This window comes from Limulus polyphemus, unplaced genomic scaffold (genome assembly GCF_000517525.1).
Source record: "Limulus polyphemus unplaced genomic scaffold, Limulus_polyphemus-2.1.2 Scaffold99, whole genome shotgun sequence".
NCBI classification, from domain to species: Eukaryota; Metazoa; Arthropoda; class Merostomata; order Xiphosura; family Limulidae; genus Limulus; species Limulus polyphemus.
Window position 1 is genome coordinate 413199 of NW_013665709.1, and position 12610 is coordinate 425808.

General features: G+C 31.5%; 1 protein-coding gene across 1 annotated transcript in view; it reads right to left on the minus strand.

Annotated features, from left to right (window-relative positions):
• LOC106469872 (sorting nexin-6-like) overlaps nt 1-12610 on the minus strand; it is a 49980-nt gene that overhangs the window by 4462 nt on the left and 32908 nt on the right. Inside the window, 5 exon segments of the mRNA XM_013930385.2 lie at nt 695-780; nt 5971-6034; nt 6323-6418; nt 9124-9242; nt 10809-10907. Of these exon segments, the coding sequence (XP_013785839.1) occupies nt 695-780; nt 5971-6034; nt 6323-6418; nt 9124-9242; nt 10809-10907 (464 nt within the window).

Genomic DNA, 12610 nt, shown 5'->3' on the forward strand with positions numbered 1-12610 from the left:
AATATCAGACCAAACCAAGCCTTTATAGTAGTAAGGTATCGAAAATCGAAATGTTGTATTTAAGTGTTTGACACTCACAAAAAATAAGAAACCTATCATTCTTATAAGTATTTGAAGAATTTGATAATTTTCAAGATAAAGAAGATGACTCGATTAGATTAAAATATACCAATAATTGGCATAGCCACATTGACTAGTTTTGATGTGCACGTTAAATCTGAGATGTAGAGGGGGTGTCAAACTTTTTCCTGACTTTTCTATGTTTTGGAATATTCTTTTAACTTTCTATGACTTTTGACTCCTTTATCCAACTCCCTGACATTTTCAGATTTGTAAACACCTTGTTTAAGCACAACCAATTTTGTTTTTCCATGTACTAGCAACCTTTACTTTAAAACCACCAAGTTGTTATTAAAAATTTCAGTTGTTGGAAAATTTATGTCACAAAAGAAATAACACAATAAGAAGTAACAAAAGTTTAAAGTACATTAACATCATGTTTTGCAAATAATGTACTTAGTTCTTAAACATTACTTAAACTTGTCAAAAACCATGCCAGAAAAATTAATAGTTACTCTGTATTTGTGATGTAGTGTTTTCAATACTTTAAGTTTATTTTACTATTGGATGCTAAAGCTAAAAATCTTCTAGTATTTTTCAAGTCTCAATCATGTATTGGGAGAAATATACCAACCTTTGCATGTTTCATTTCAAGTTCTGCTAATTCCACCAAGTTCTTCTTAAAGGCAGCCACTCGTCGAGTTCGAAAATCCTGCAGTTCTATAAATCAAGACAAAATAGATTCAGCACAGTGGTTTACAAAATATACACCAGCTATTATTAATTATCCAAAATGTTAATTTTCTTAGAAAAACTTTTTTATTAAATAAACTTCATCATTGGAGAAAATTTAGTCTAATCCTGGCAAGATATGTAAAATTTTAGAATATCTTTAAAACATACTGATGAACCTTGACTATTTCATGTTTACCTAAAGACTAAACTTACATGAAATTGCAGTCTATATGTCACATTGCAGTTGAAAATACTTCTAATTTTAACCTTCTACATATAGTATATATTTTTATTCATATATATTTTTTCTAATTTTTCATTCAGGTGTTCTGCATTTAGTGTCTTCCCAGTAAACTGGATGTATGAATGCCGTAATCATCCACTAATCTTCTAGTTGAAGTATAGTTTATATACTACAATGGCTATTCCATAGAAGCTTATACCCTGCTTGATTCCATTTCTGTATCTCCCCCTGTGATGGGGTTAAGTCTTATTTTTGGGGTGACACTTAGAATTGTACTAGTTGGTATGAAGTGGGGATTCTCTATCTTCTAGTTTATTTGGAATGATTGTTAATGTTGGTAAGAACAAAGGAAATTTTAATTGGGGAGTTTATTTTGAATAATCTTTTTCTGTTTGATTACCTATTATTGTAACTTCAGTAAATCTTAACATGGAATAGCACTTTCTGAGATTACATAAAACGTAAAGCAGAGAGGAGATGACTATGGTTGAAGTCAGGACTCATTCCAAGAATATGATAAGGAACAGGAGAGGCACTCTCTTAGACAAAGACCATTTGCCAGCAGCAGTGAGAACTATGATTCTGTTCTCAATCCATCTTCAATTCAGAAACGTTGAAAGACAGTTATGAAAACCTAGAGTGTTATTACATGAAATCTACTTGTCACCTTATTTATTCAGAAACGTAGGATAGCAAAGACAGGTCATGGTAGTGTCATGAAGCTGGAAAGTACAAAGACTTACTGGGGTGCTCTGTATGAGACTCCAAGATGCTCAGTAACAAACCCAGCAATAAGAAATCATTTGCTTGAGTCACCCATGGCAAAAACAGTAGTAAGGTATGTGAGGTTGATGAAGTTCACTTTGAAGAGCTGCAATGCTATCAGGCAGAGTAGTCAGCATCTTGCTCCAATCCATCAATTCTTTGGGTAAGTCAGAGGTCTATCCAGCTGGCAATGTACTCTGACAGCACCCCATGGCAGCCTCCTGAAGATAAAGTCAACATAGGATGCACATAAGATTTCTCCCAACAATGCTACATTTGTCAGAATGAGCACATTTCTAGACTTTTAAAAGATGAGGGCCTCCTTCAAACACATAAAGCCTTTCAGCTGCACAGTGGTGAAGCTGGTAGAAGGTATCTGCATGAATAATCATTAAATGACAGTGTCATGTAAAACAAGTTAACTCTTTGACTGTTAAAGGGGATAGTGAAGATGATTAGGAATATTACCTCAAGTATTTCAAGCAAGTAGTTAGATGGAATGATGATCTCAGATAAGCTGATGCTGAGTCTAGATGGTCCAGTGCTAGACACCAAGAGCACTTGGATGAGGAGCAATTTCATGACTGGATAAAACTGTCAATAAGTTGTACCACACCACTGACCTTGTGAAGAATCAAACAGTCCATATAACCAAGTTAAAAGGTCAAAAGGCAAGAATGGTATGAGAAATTGGCCACTTGCATGAATGATTTAAAGAGGCTGCATGGGGGGTGGTATTCCTGAGTATATCTACTGGCAATCACAATGCTATACTCATTGACAAGATTTTCAAGTGTCTAGATTTTCTTTGGCATCTCCCTTTTAAGTAGTCACATTGAACCACACACTAATGAAGGAAAAGAAACCAACCAACAGAAGTGGCACCTGCAGCTGTAGACTCAGCTCCAACACAACCTTCAGGGTACATAAAAACCAAAGACTCAGAAAAAGCATAAAAAAACAGATCCTTTGTAGTTTCCCAGGCACAACTGCCATGGTTTTGAGCAGATAAAGCCAGAGGTGGGCTTTCTAAGGCACTAAGAATACAAAGGAAGGAATCCCTGCTTAAACCATGGCTTACCTTGTCACTAATTTTCTGAATATCTATATTTACTACTGGACACAAGTACAGTCCTAAGTTATGCCTCAACAAATACAGGAAGGCAGATGATAAGCTAAAGTTGCAACTAATAGCCTGAAAAGGAACTGCACACCAGCTTATGAAACTACAACAGTTACTACAGCATACCAAAAAAATCACCTGTTTGGCCAGTTAACACAAACTTCATTTAAGCAAATAGCAATAAACTAAAAATACATAATGAGGCATATCTTCTGACTTCCACGTGACAAAGTTGCATGCCAAATTAATGTTATTTCTGACATGGGTTTGGGCAATTGTATCTTAAGGATAAACTTACTGTAGAAATTATCAGTCAGTGGAATAAGTGATCTACAGTTTTGTTGCAAAATCATCAAAGTGCCGATCAGATTGACTCCAAAAATATTGGACTTCACACACAAATGTTGAGAAGAAAAGTGAAATCACAATGCACAAATGGTATTGTGTGGTGTATTATGGACACAGTTTAGTCTAGTGTTGTTATTAACATGAGCTGCTGTAATATAACAATTGCATGAAACACTATTTTCTCTCTCAGAAGCAAGATACACTTGCTCAAGCAGTGTTCTGTCAGAATGGAAGTGTTGTACCAGTGAGTCTGTAACTATGGATGTTCAGCTATCAGTTCAACTGAAATGGCTACTGGCACAGTAGCAAAAGCAGAAATGATGCATACAAGTGAAGTAGCTAGTGACAAGCCCAATGTACTACACCCAAGAACAAATGTACATCTTCCTGGGCATTTTAGCCTGTCTTCATGGTTTCAGTCAAACTGATTGACCTTGTTCCTGTGAAGCTATACATAATAATTTTTACTATAATTCCGAATTTACTTGATGTATCTTCATGAAATTTGTCAAGCTTTTAGTAAACATTACATGTATTTTGTACACACAAAAAAATCTGTGAATTCATGAAGCCATTACTAAGACAGTCTGAATGATAGGTGATTATCATGCTAAGAAAAAAAAAAAGATTTTATCTTACACTTTTTCATATTTCATTTACAGACTCAAGAACCTCCTACATGAAAATCAAGCTTTTTCAGTAAAACTTAAATCTCTTATTTTCCATACTCCAACACTAATTTTAGCAAAATCATCAATGTATAGTGAAATGAAATATTGAAAAACATGAAATAAAATGAATAATACCATTTTTTCATCTGCACTGAGTGAAGTATCAATCAGAAAGAACCAAATTAGTAATTTTAACAGCTTCAACTTCTAACCTTTTCATACCTGTTTTCTTTTAATTATGGTTTTATTGTTGGGCCAACTTCTATTAGACTACTGTTCGTAAACACGAATAAATTCTAGTGGGAGCCTTTCAGCTGTTTTCCATAGAGCTAATATAAAAATTATGTGATTGTGAGGTGTCCTGTTACACATGTTCATGCTAGTGTAATATAACTTAATTTACCAAAGTTTCTCAGGCCAAGCTAAAATGTTTATAATTTTTACATTTTAATTACTTTTGTTAAAAAATATACAACAATAAATAAAATAATACATAAAAATCAAGAATTTATAGTACTCAATGTGTACATGATGCAGTTTGCACTCAATTAGACATTCTACCAAAGGCTTGAAGAGTCTCACAAACTTGGGTGTTCAACAAATAATTCATGAAGCTTTCAAATATAAATTTTAACTCTATGCACACAGCAGGGTAAAAGTTCTTATATCACAACCTTTTTTACAGAGTTGCATTCAAAATTTAAACTACTTTATTATCAATACATATTAATAAACTTCACATCACAACATAGTTAATACCTCAAATGTTAATATTATCTAAGTGTTAATTTCTTAGTTTCAAAAAGAAATATTTAAATAAATTCTCAACCTGCACCTGAGTTACGTGATGCATAGTGGCACTACAACATCTCATTTATAGATTTTTTTTTTTAAAGGCCTTGGAATATTGACAAGCCAGAATATAAAATGTCAACCTCTTGTTGCTTCACTAAGACATCACTAAATTTGTTTAACCCGCAAGAAATGTCCCTCCCATATCCTTTGTCTTTCAAGAAATGTCTTTAATTCTCTCTTTCTCTGACATTGGAACTGAACATGTTTATAATCAAGAGAAATAGCATATTCTGAACTTTCTGTTCTACAAAACTCTGTATCAACTGTTCTTTGAACAACCAACACAGTGAAAAAATAGGCTTACTGAACAACACACACGAGTGAAAAAGGCCACAAGGCTGAATACGTCCTAAATTTATTTTCATGTTTCTTTTCTAATTATTGTTATACATTTTTTAACAAAAGTAAATAAAATGTAAAAATTAAAACCTTATTATGTTAAATACAAAAACTTAAATGAACAAAATATATAATGTGATCACTCCAGAATGAATGTACACAATATAATGGTTTCACATCACATGACGTAATGTGATACTTTGTTTACCCTCAACTCTAGGTCTCCCTCCAGATGATACATTGGCTGTCATAGTACTGAAGATGGCTCAAGGTATAGTAATAAAGCAATGAAACTAAACGAATACATGTCAAAAAGTTAGAAAACTAAAGCTTTTAGGATAATTATAAATGTCTGTTAGAATCTACAATCATTCTATAAAAAAGGTATTTTTTGATTTGATTTCATATTTTTTTAATCTTTCACTTCATTGTACATTGATGAATTCACTACAGATAATGTTAGGAGTACAAATCCCCCATCATGAATTCAAGAAGGCAGACCTAACAGATAAATTTTGTGAAAATTGTAACAAATGAACCTATGCTTCTCATGGGGTCAATTTTAAAAATCAACAGTAAAACAAACAGTGTTTATGTGATAGTGAGGAGGGGATGAGTTTCAAGTTACACATAACATAACCATCTGACTGGAACACATGGTGGGACTCAGTCATCAGAGAACTGCTAGAAAGCTGAATCTTATTATATTAATAAAAACGTTTTTGCTTAATAAACAACTACCCATTTGCAGTAACATATAATAAAATGTTAGTACACTCTTCAATTTGACTACAACTTCTAAAATTAACTACCTTAAAGAATGTTATTACCTTGTTTAGCTTGTTTTGATATGTTTTCAAACTTTTCACATGCTTCTTGCTGATTGTTCTCAGCCTACATCCAGAACAATCACATCAATAATAGGTCTTACAGCAGTAAACATACAAAAATACAAAGTATTTATATGCACTGATAAATATTTATAGCTTCTCCATACAAATTGCAATAAAGCTTTAAATATTCTCAATTAAACAGAAAAGAATGTATTACAAATACCATGCACTAACACACTTACAAACAGTCAACTATCATTATATTTTACCATATGTTACGAGTTATCCAATTTAATTACAACAAAACTAGATTTTACTAAATAGTAACATCAAATGAAAACATATGCACCTCTTGTACATCCCTGTTTTTGCTACGAGCTTTGTCAAGAATTCTGTTAGCATTTTCATAATTTGCCAAACTTCTCAGTCGTCGATAAAGTAGATTCTAGAATAATTAAACATGATCACGATGTTTCAAAAACTTATTAGGCATAAGCTTCACAAGTTAAATGTGCAGAAAATATTTAACTTGGATCTTAAAATTGTAAGCACCTTAATAATAGATGTTAAAAATAACAACAGTTATAATACAAAAATTAATGCACAATAATTAATAAGGTATAAAGTAAAAGAGGGTTCTAAACTCCTCTAGCATGTAAATAAATAATTTTTAAGAGTTTTAATATTTCTGTATCACTCAAAATTCACTATACATTACATTCAGTATAAGCTGTTTCCATTTCCTTTTTGCATGTTTATTTTACAGCTGTAATATAAGCTAAAAGAAAATAATATAAAATTTCATCTGGGCTCTCTAAGCCAAACATGATGGCTAATGTACTCTAAAGAAATACACCTGTATCAACAATGAACAAGACTCACAATCACAGATGATCAAGGTTATGAGTTATGGTGCAAAATGCATTTGGTTATATGCATCAAAACTGTTTTTTGTACAGCATAACAATTTATATGGGTATATAAAGATAAAACAACAAGTATCTATGTCCCTTAAGAAGGTAAAGGCATTATCAAACTGAATAGTGCATAATTTTTTCCAGTGAGCATCCAGCATACAAAGGGCATTATAACACATTTCAAATGCTTCTGCTGTTGAACATCAAAATGATAGCAGCAAAGTGAAGTGTGTTTCACAGTAAAGGCTGTGGAACAAGGTATACATATTAACTAGTCACAACCCTGCAACATATACAATGTGTTAATAGGCTAAAAGTTATGTGAAGCTTCGTCAAAACAGCTTTCCTACTACAAGTCATACACAAACTAAATGAAGAGTATTTCACTTCTGGTTTTATCTGGTACAGTTGTATCATTGATTTCCCCAAATCACGTGGCATGTGGGCCACAATGCTATTTACAATTGAGGAGAGCAGTTGGGAATTTTGAGTCAATATTCAATAAATGCCAATAAATATGAAATGGACAGAAGCTCAACAGTGTCAGGGAAGACTGATTTGTTTGCCATATCAGCCAGCTTATCCTACAGATTCCAACAATCAGGTTTCCAGAAAAACTTGAAAAATTACATAATAAACATAAATTGGAATTTGTTTTTGAATTTATGAAAGAGAATGGAAGCTAACGTAAAGTGATTCCACAACCGTCAAAACGTCTATGTAAGTTCATATAGATTAACATTAATAGCACTGTCCAGTTTCTATATAATCAAGAGTGAGATTTCACACATCCACGCAGTTAACAAGTAGAAGCCTGAAACAATTTTATGAGCATTGACAGAGCCACAGTAAACCATTACAGAACCCAGACAGTCACCTGATTTTGAGCCATCTTAAAAAAAAAACGTGTGAAAGAATGTCTTGAGAGAAGTTCCATAAACAGAAGACAACATTTCCAGTCAAGTATGTCAGACTTCTACAGGTGATTCAAAGAAAGATCACAACAGACGTATTATAGCAAGCCATAAAATAATATGTTGATCAAATGTATCCAAAGTCAGACCCATCACATTCAAAGGCCAAAGTGGAATTGGTATACTATATATTTGCACACAAAAAAAGGCATGACTCATGAAGCCTAAAAACACACTGTCATACGAAATGTAGTGTCAGGGATTACAGTTTCACAGCATACTGTAAAAACAGTTGCAAACAGCAAGGAACAGAAGTTCATAGAAGTCTGTGTATATACTATGGACTGAAGGAATGTGAAAAGACTCTTGGCTAAGCTAAGACTCGTAATGAATCAAAGACTCATACTTTTAATGCAGAATGTCTGGTTGCACAGACTGAATTTCAATATACCAATTTAGACTGAAATGGGACACAATAAATCTAGTGTATTTAACAACTATGTATGCATTCTACAAGTGGTACAAGAGAGAACACTAATACACATATCATGAACTGTGGAAAAAAAATTTGGTAAGTGGCAAAGTCCTAACAACATTACTTTTGTCACCACCAGGGTCTGTGCACCATCTAAGTGGAGATCAGGATCTGAGTATACGCTCTACCTGTGATAGGAATATATACAACTAATTACAGAGGATAAAAATTGGAAAACATTTGCTGTAGTCTACTCATACACTCAGCAGCTTGGAGTTGTCACTGAATGAATTTTTTATTCAATGACTTAACAGAAAATCCAGTCACTTCAAAAGATTAACTAGAAGAAAAAGTATTTCATATGACAACTTAATGAAACAAGAACAGAGAGCATAAGAAACTAGGCATCTTCGTAATGGTTCTTAGAATGATGGATTTTATTAATGCACGAAGCTGACTCACAGCAGTGCAAGTTACAATGTAATTCAATGTCATATGCATCTTTAATGATTATATATATATAAACATATACACACACACACTCCAGTTTTTTTAAATTACATAAATTCATTAAACCTTGAGAATAAAAAATAAACACCTTCTCAACTAAGAATGAGTGTTAAAAACCTTTCACAAATTTGACTATTCTTATAAGAAATGACTAATACAAATCAAACAAACAAACAAAACTGTTGTACTTCCTTTGTTTTTTACACAGTTAAATTAATCTATTACCAAGTAAAACTTATATTATCTATCTAAAAGATGTCAATTCATATATTGTTTATTTTAAATATTTAAAAAAAAATTCACAAAAAGGTTAAAGCATAAAATCAGGAAACACCTTTGCTGCAGAAGTATCCCTCATGTAATATCTAAGTGTGTCAGATAACTTCAAGTCCTCATCGGATGCTATCCGACCCTCAACTTTCTAAAAAGTAAAAATTAACAATAAGATCTTCACTAGTGATTAACTTTTGTTTGTTTTTTGTACACAAAATTTTCAAAAGTCATATTAAGTCTCACATTGTCCTTTAAGCAACTAACAGTAAAATTATAGTACAATTAAGATATGCTGTTACCATGAAACTAAGAAAACCAAAAAAAAGTAGACTATGATTACACCAAATGAAATTTGGTTTACACATAGTTTGTGCATACTGCCATTACATCTCGATACAAGAATGATTGTGCTGATAAAATAATTTCATATCAATACCATACAAAAGTAAAAGATTTCTGTAACATGGAGTACATTCCAATCCATATTGGCACTAAAACATTCTAGAGTAGGTTTATGAATTCATTTTTTTTCTAATTTTCATAAAATTCCTCATAATAACCAACTATCTCTGTATTCCCAGAAAAAAATATTATGTCTAACATATTTTCTTTCTCTGAAAATAAGTTCACTCAACACACATGAATATTTGTCGAACCTACACATACATTTCTTGAATAATTTCAGATTAGAAAATGTATACTACATAAACTTTAAACACTTCAGTTTCAGTTTAATATAATTCTTCCTACCAAACACAATTAATGCTTTTATAAATTTGGGTTAACATATTTTTGTCTGCCCTAAATGTACAATAATACAGTACTTTTAATTTTTTGTTTGTCTCATTAAGCATTTTATAATCTAAATTTTAGAATACGTTGTTTAAGCACTTTTAAGGCAGCTCATTTATGAATTTATCATTTTGTTTTAGGATATTTACAAAATCTTCAGAAACACTTGAAAAAGTTAGGGTAAGTTGTTTCAAACTTTATTATAACTTAGGTTGTAACAAAATGTTTAGAAATACTTTTTTTGTAAGATTCTCAAGTTATTTTTTATAAACAAAAATAAGACAAGTATTCCTTTATACTGAAAACTTTCATTAACAAAAATCAAATTTTAGAAAAAAAACACCAAACATTTTGTGCTTGTTTTTAACATAAAATGTTATACTAAATATACATCAGACTCTTCATAATGCTGCTTTAAAAGAGAGCACTGCTCAATCCATTACAGATTATTTTAAAAAGAAATAGCAGCCTAATTACAGTAATAAATTTAACCTTATAATTTGAATGATTAAAATCAAAACTAAATACTTTCTAACATTACTCATTGCATGTACTGTATTATACTTTGTTGCTTCTTATTACCATTTTTATCATTATTCATGTACTCAAAGCATTAATACTCTGTAAAGCAAGTATTATGATAGTAAAAATGAAGGTTTTCTTCACTATCTAGCTCTTTGAAGACAAAAAAAAAAGCTAAAATTTGTTATAAGCCTTAGTTTATAAAGTGCATTTTATCTTCATTTTATTACTTACATAACTGAAAAATAGGCACAAATATATATATATTTCTATAAGCCATCATGATAATTAAAAACTTAACTCACGTGCAAAATCTAGATTTCAAAAAAGTTAATAAAATATTCCGAGATATAAAATTCTAAAGCATGTGATAATAACATGCATTAATCAGGACAACAACTAAACTTCACCAGCTTTTAAAATTAAACACACAGAATAAACTTGCCAATTCATACCTCTCCAGGTCAGTTGCATCAGTTGTGGCAAGTTGAAGAAAAATGGACGCTATCCTTAGGTAGGTATCTGAAACATCTAACAAAAAAACACATTATACGAAAAACTTTTTTACACTTTTTATTATTATTGATTCTAAAACACTAGAATGAACAACGTTAATTCAAATATCCAATCATGTGGAAAAATTGAAACATTTAGAGAAAAATCACTACAAGAGGATGATACCCGAAAGAAAAAAAAGTTTAAACTACTGGATGGAGTTCCTGTTTTATATAATTGTGGTTCTTACTAATTATGTATTAATCTATAAAAAGTAAAAGCAGTATATCCAGGGCTTTCTACATAAAAATGTGAGATAAGCATATGTATATTTATCAAATCTCTCTTTACTTGCTCTATACTAGTTTTCAGTATGAAAAACACAGGAGGTTGAGTATGTTCAAGAAAAGTGTTTCAAATATGACAATTAGCAATTAACATGGAAACTACAGCTGCTAATAAAGTCACATTGGGACATCGTGTAACAGAACTAAGTTCTGACATTGTTGGTGTTTTGTAGGTACCAAAAATTGAGCTCTTTGTGGAAAGATATAAGATATGTAACAACACTTTCCAACACAAAATACTCATACACTCAAATCATAAATGTGTTCAGTTTGGGTATTTCAAATTTAGAAGCTGAAGATAGCCACTGAACCTAATGACATTGGAAAAACTAAGGAATATTTATCAACTTGGGGGGGGGGGGTCAGAATTATCCAAACAAAGAACTGTAACAAGCCATATCACCAGATGTGCTGTCTTATAATACATGACAATCCTTGTACACACAAAGGTTGGTAACAAAAGCTGTCCACATATCACAGGCAACATAACCAAGAAGTATCTCCATCTGTAAAAGTGATATAAGTCATGTATACACAAGTTGCTTACACAACATATCCACTCAACTATCACATATCTCAAGTAATTGGTGAATGAAATGGGTAATCATGCTATTCTATACAAATACATACTGGTCAATCTGCCAGATGCAGGACTTATGAATTTCTGTGGAATTGGATGGTTGAAAAGTGCACTGGGAAATCATTACCCTTACTCACTAGATGGTATATGGAAACCAACATGAAAGAGTGATGTGCTTTGGTCATGATAACCATAAAGCAGAGCCTTTTGTATTGGAAACTACAATGGGCCATCAGATAATGCTTGACCAGATATGGCAACGTGAGCTGTAATAATTTGGTGAGACTCCAAAATCATTTTAATAGAACATACTCTGTATAATAGCATTTCAACAACAGACTTCCAACTAATCTAACACAAAAGTAAAGACATTCAGCAAATAGAACCTACAATTTAAAGAGAAACTTTTAAAGTATATCATTTATAAAGTATTGATAATGTGTTAAGTGAAGCTAATCATGAAGTTAACAGAAAGTACTAACTGGGTATGAAAGATGAACTCAGTATAATATTTTCAGCTTTGTACAGCTAAAATTACCTTGCTACTAGTCAAAACTTTGTTATAATTTGGAGTTTAACATAAAGTATGTCATAATCTATGTTAATGAATTTTTCTTAAAACATAGAACAGTAAATAAATAATTAAAGCAAACAATTATCTCTACTAGTTATGACCTTTGTACTCAGTTGCTGCTTGACATAGGTTTCTAAGCCTTTTAAAATTTTGCATGTAGAGGATATGAAACAAAATAATTTTTTTTTTTAGGTTTTATATATATATATATATATATATATATATATATATATATATA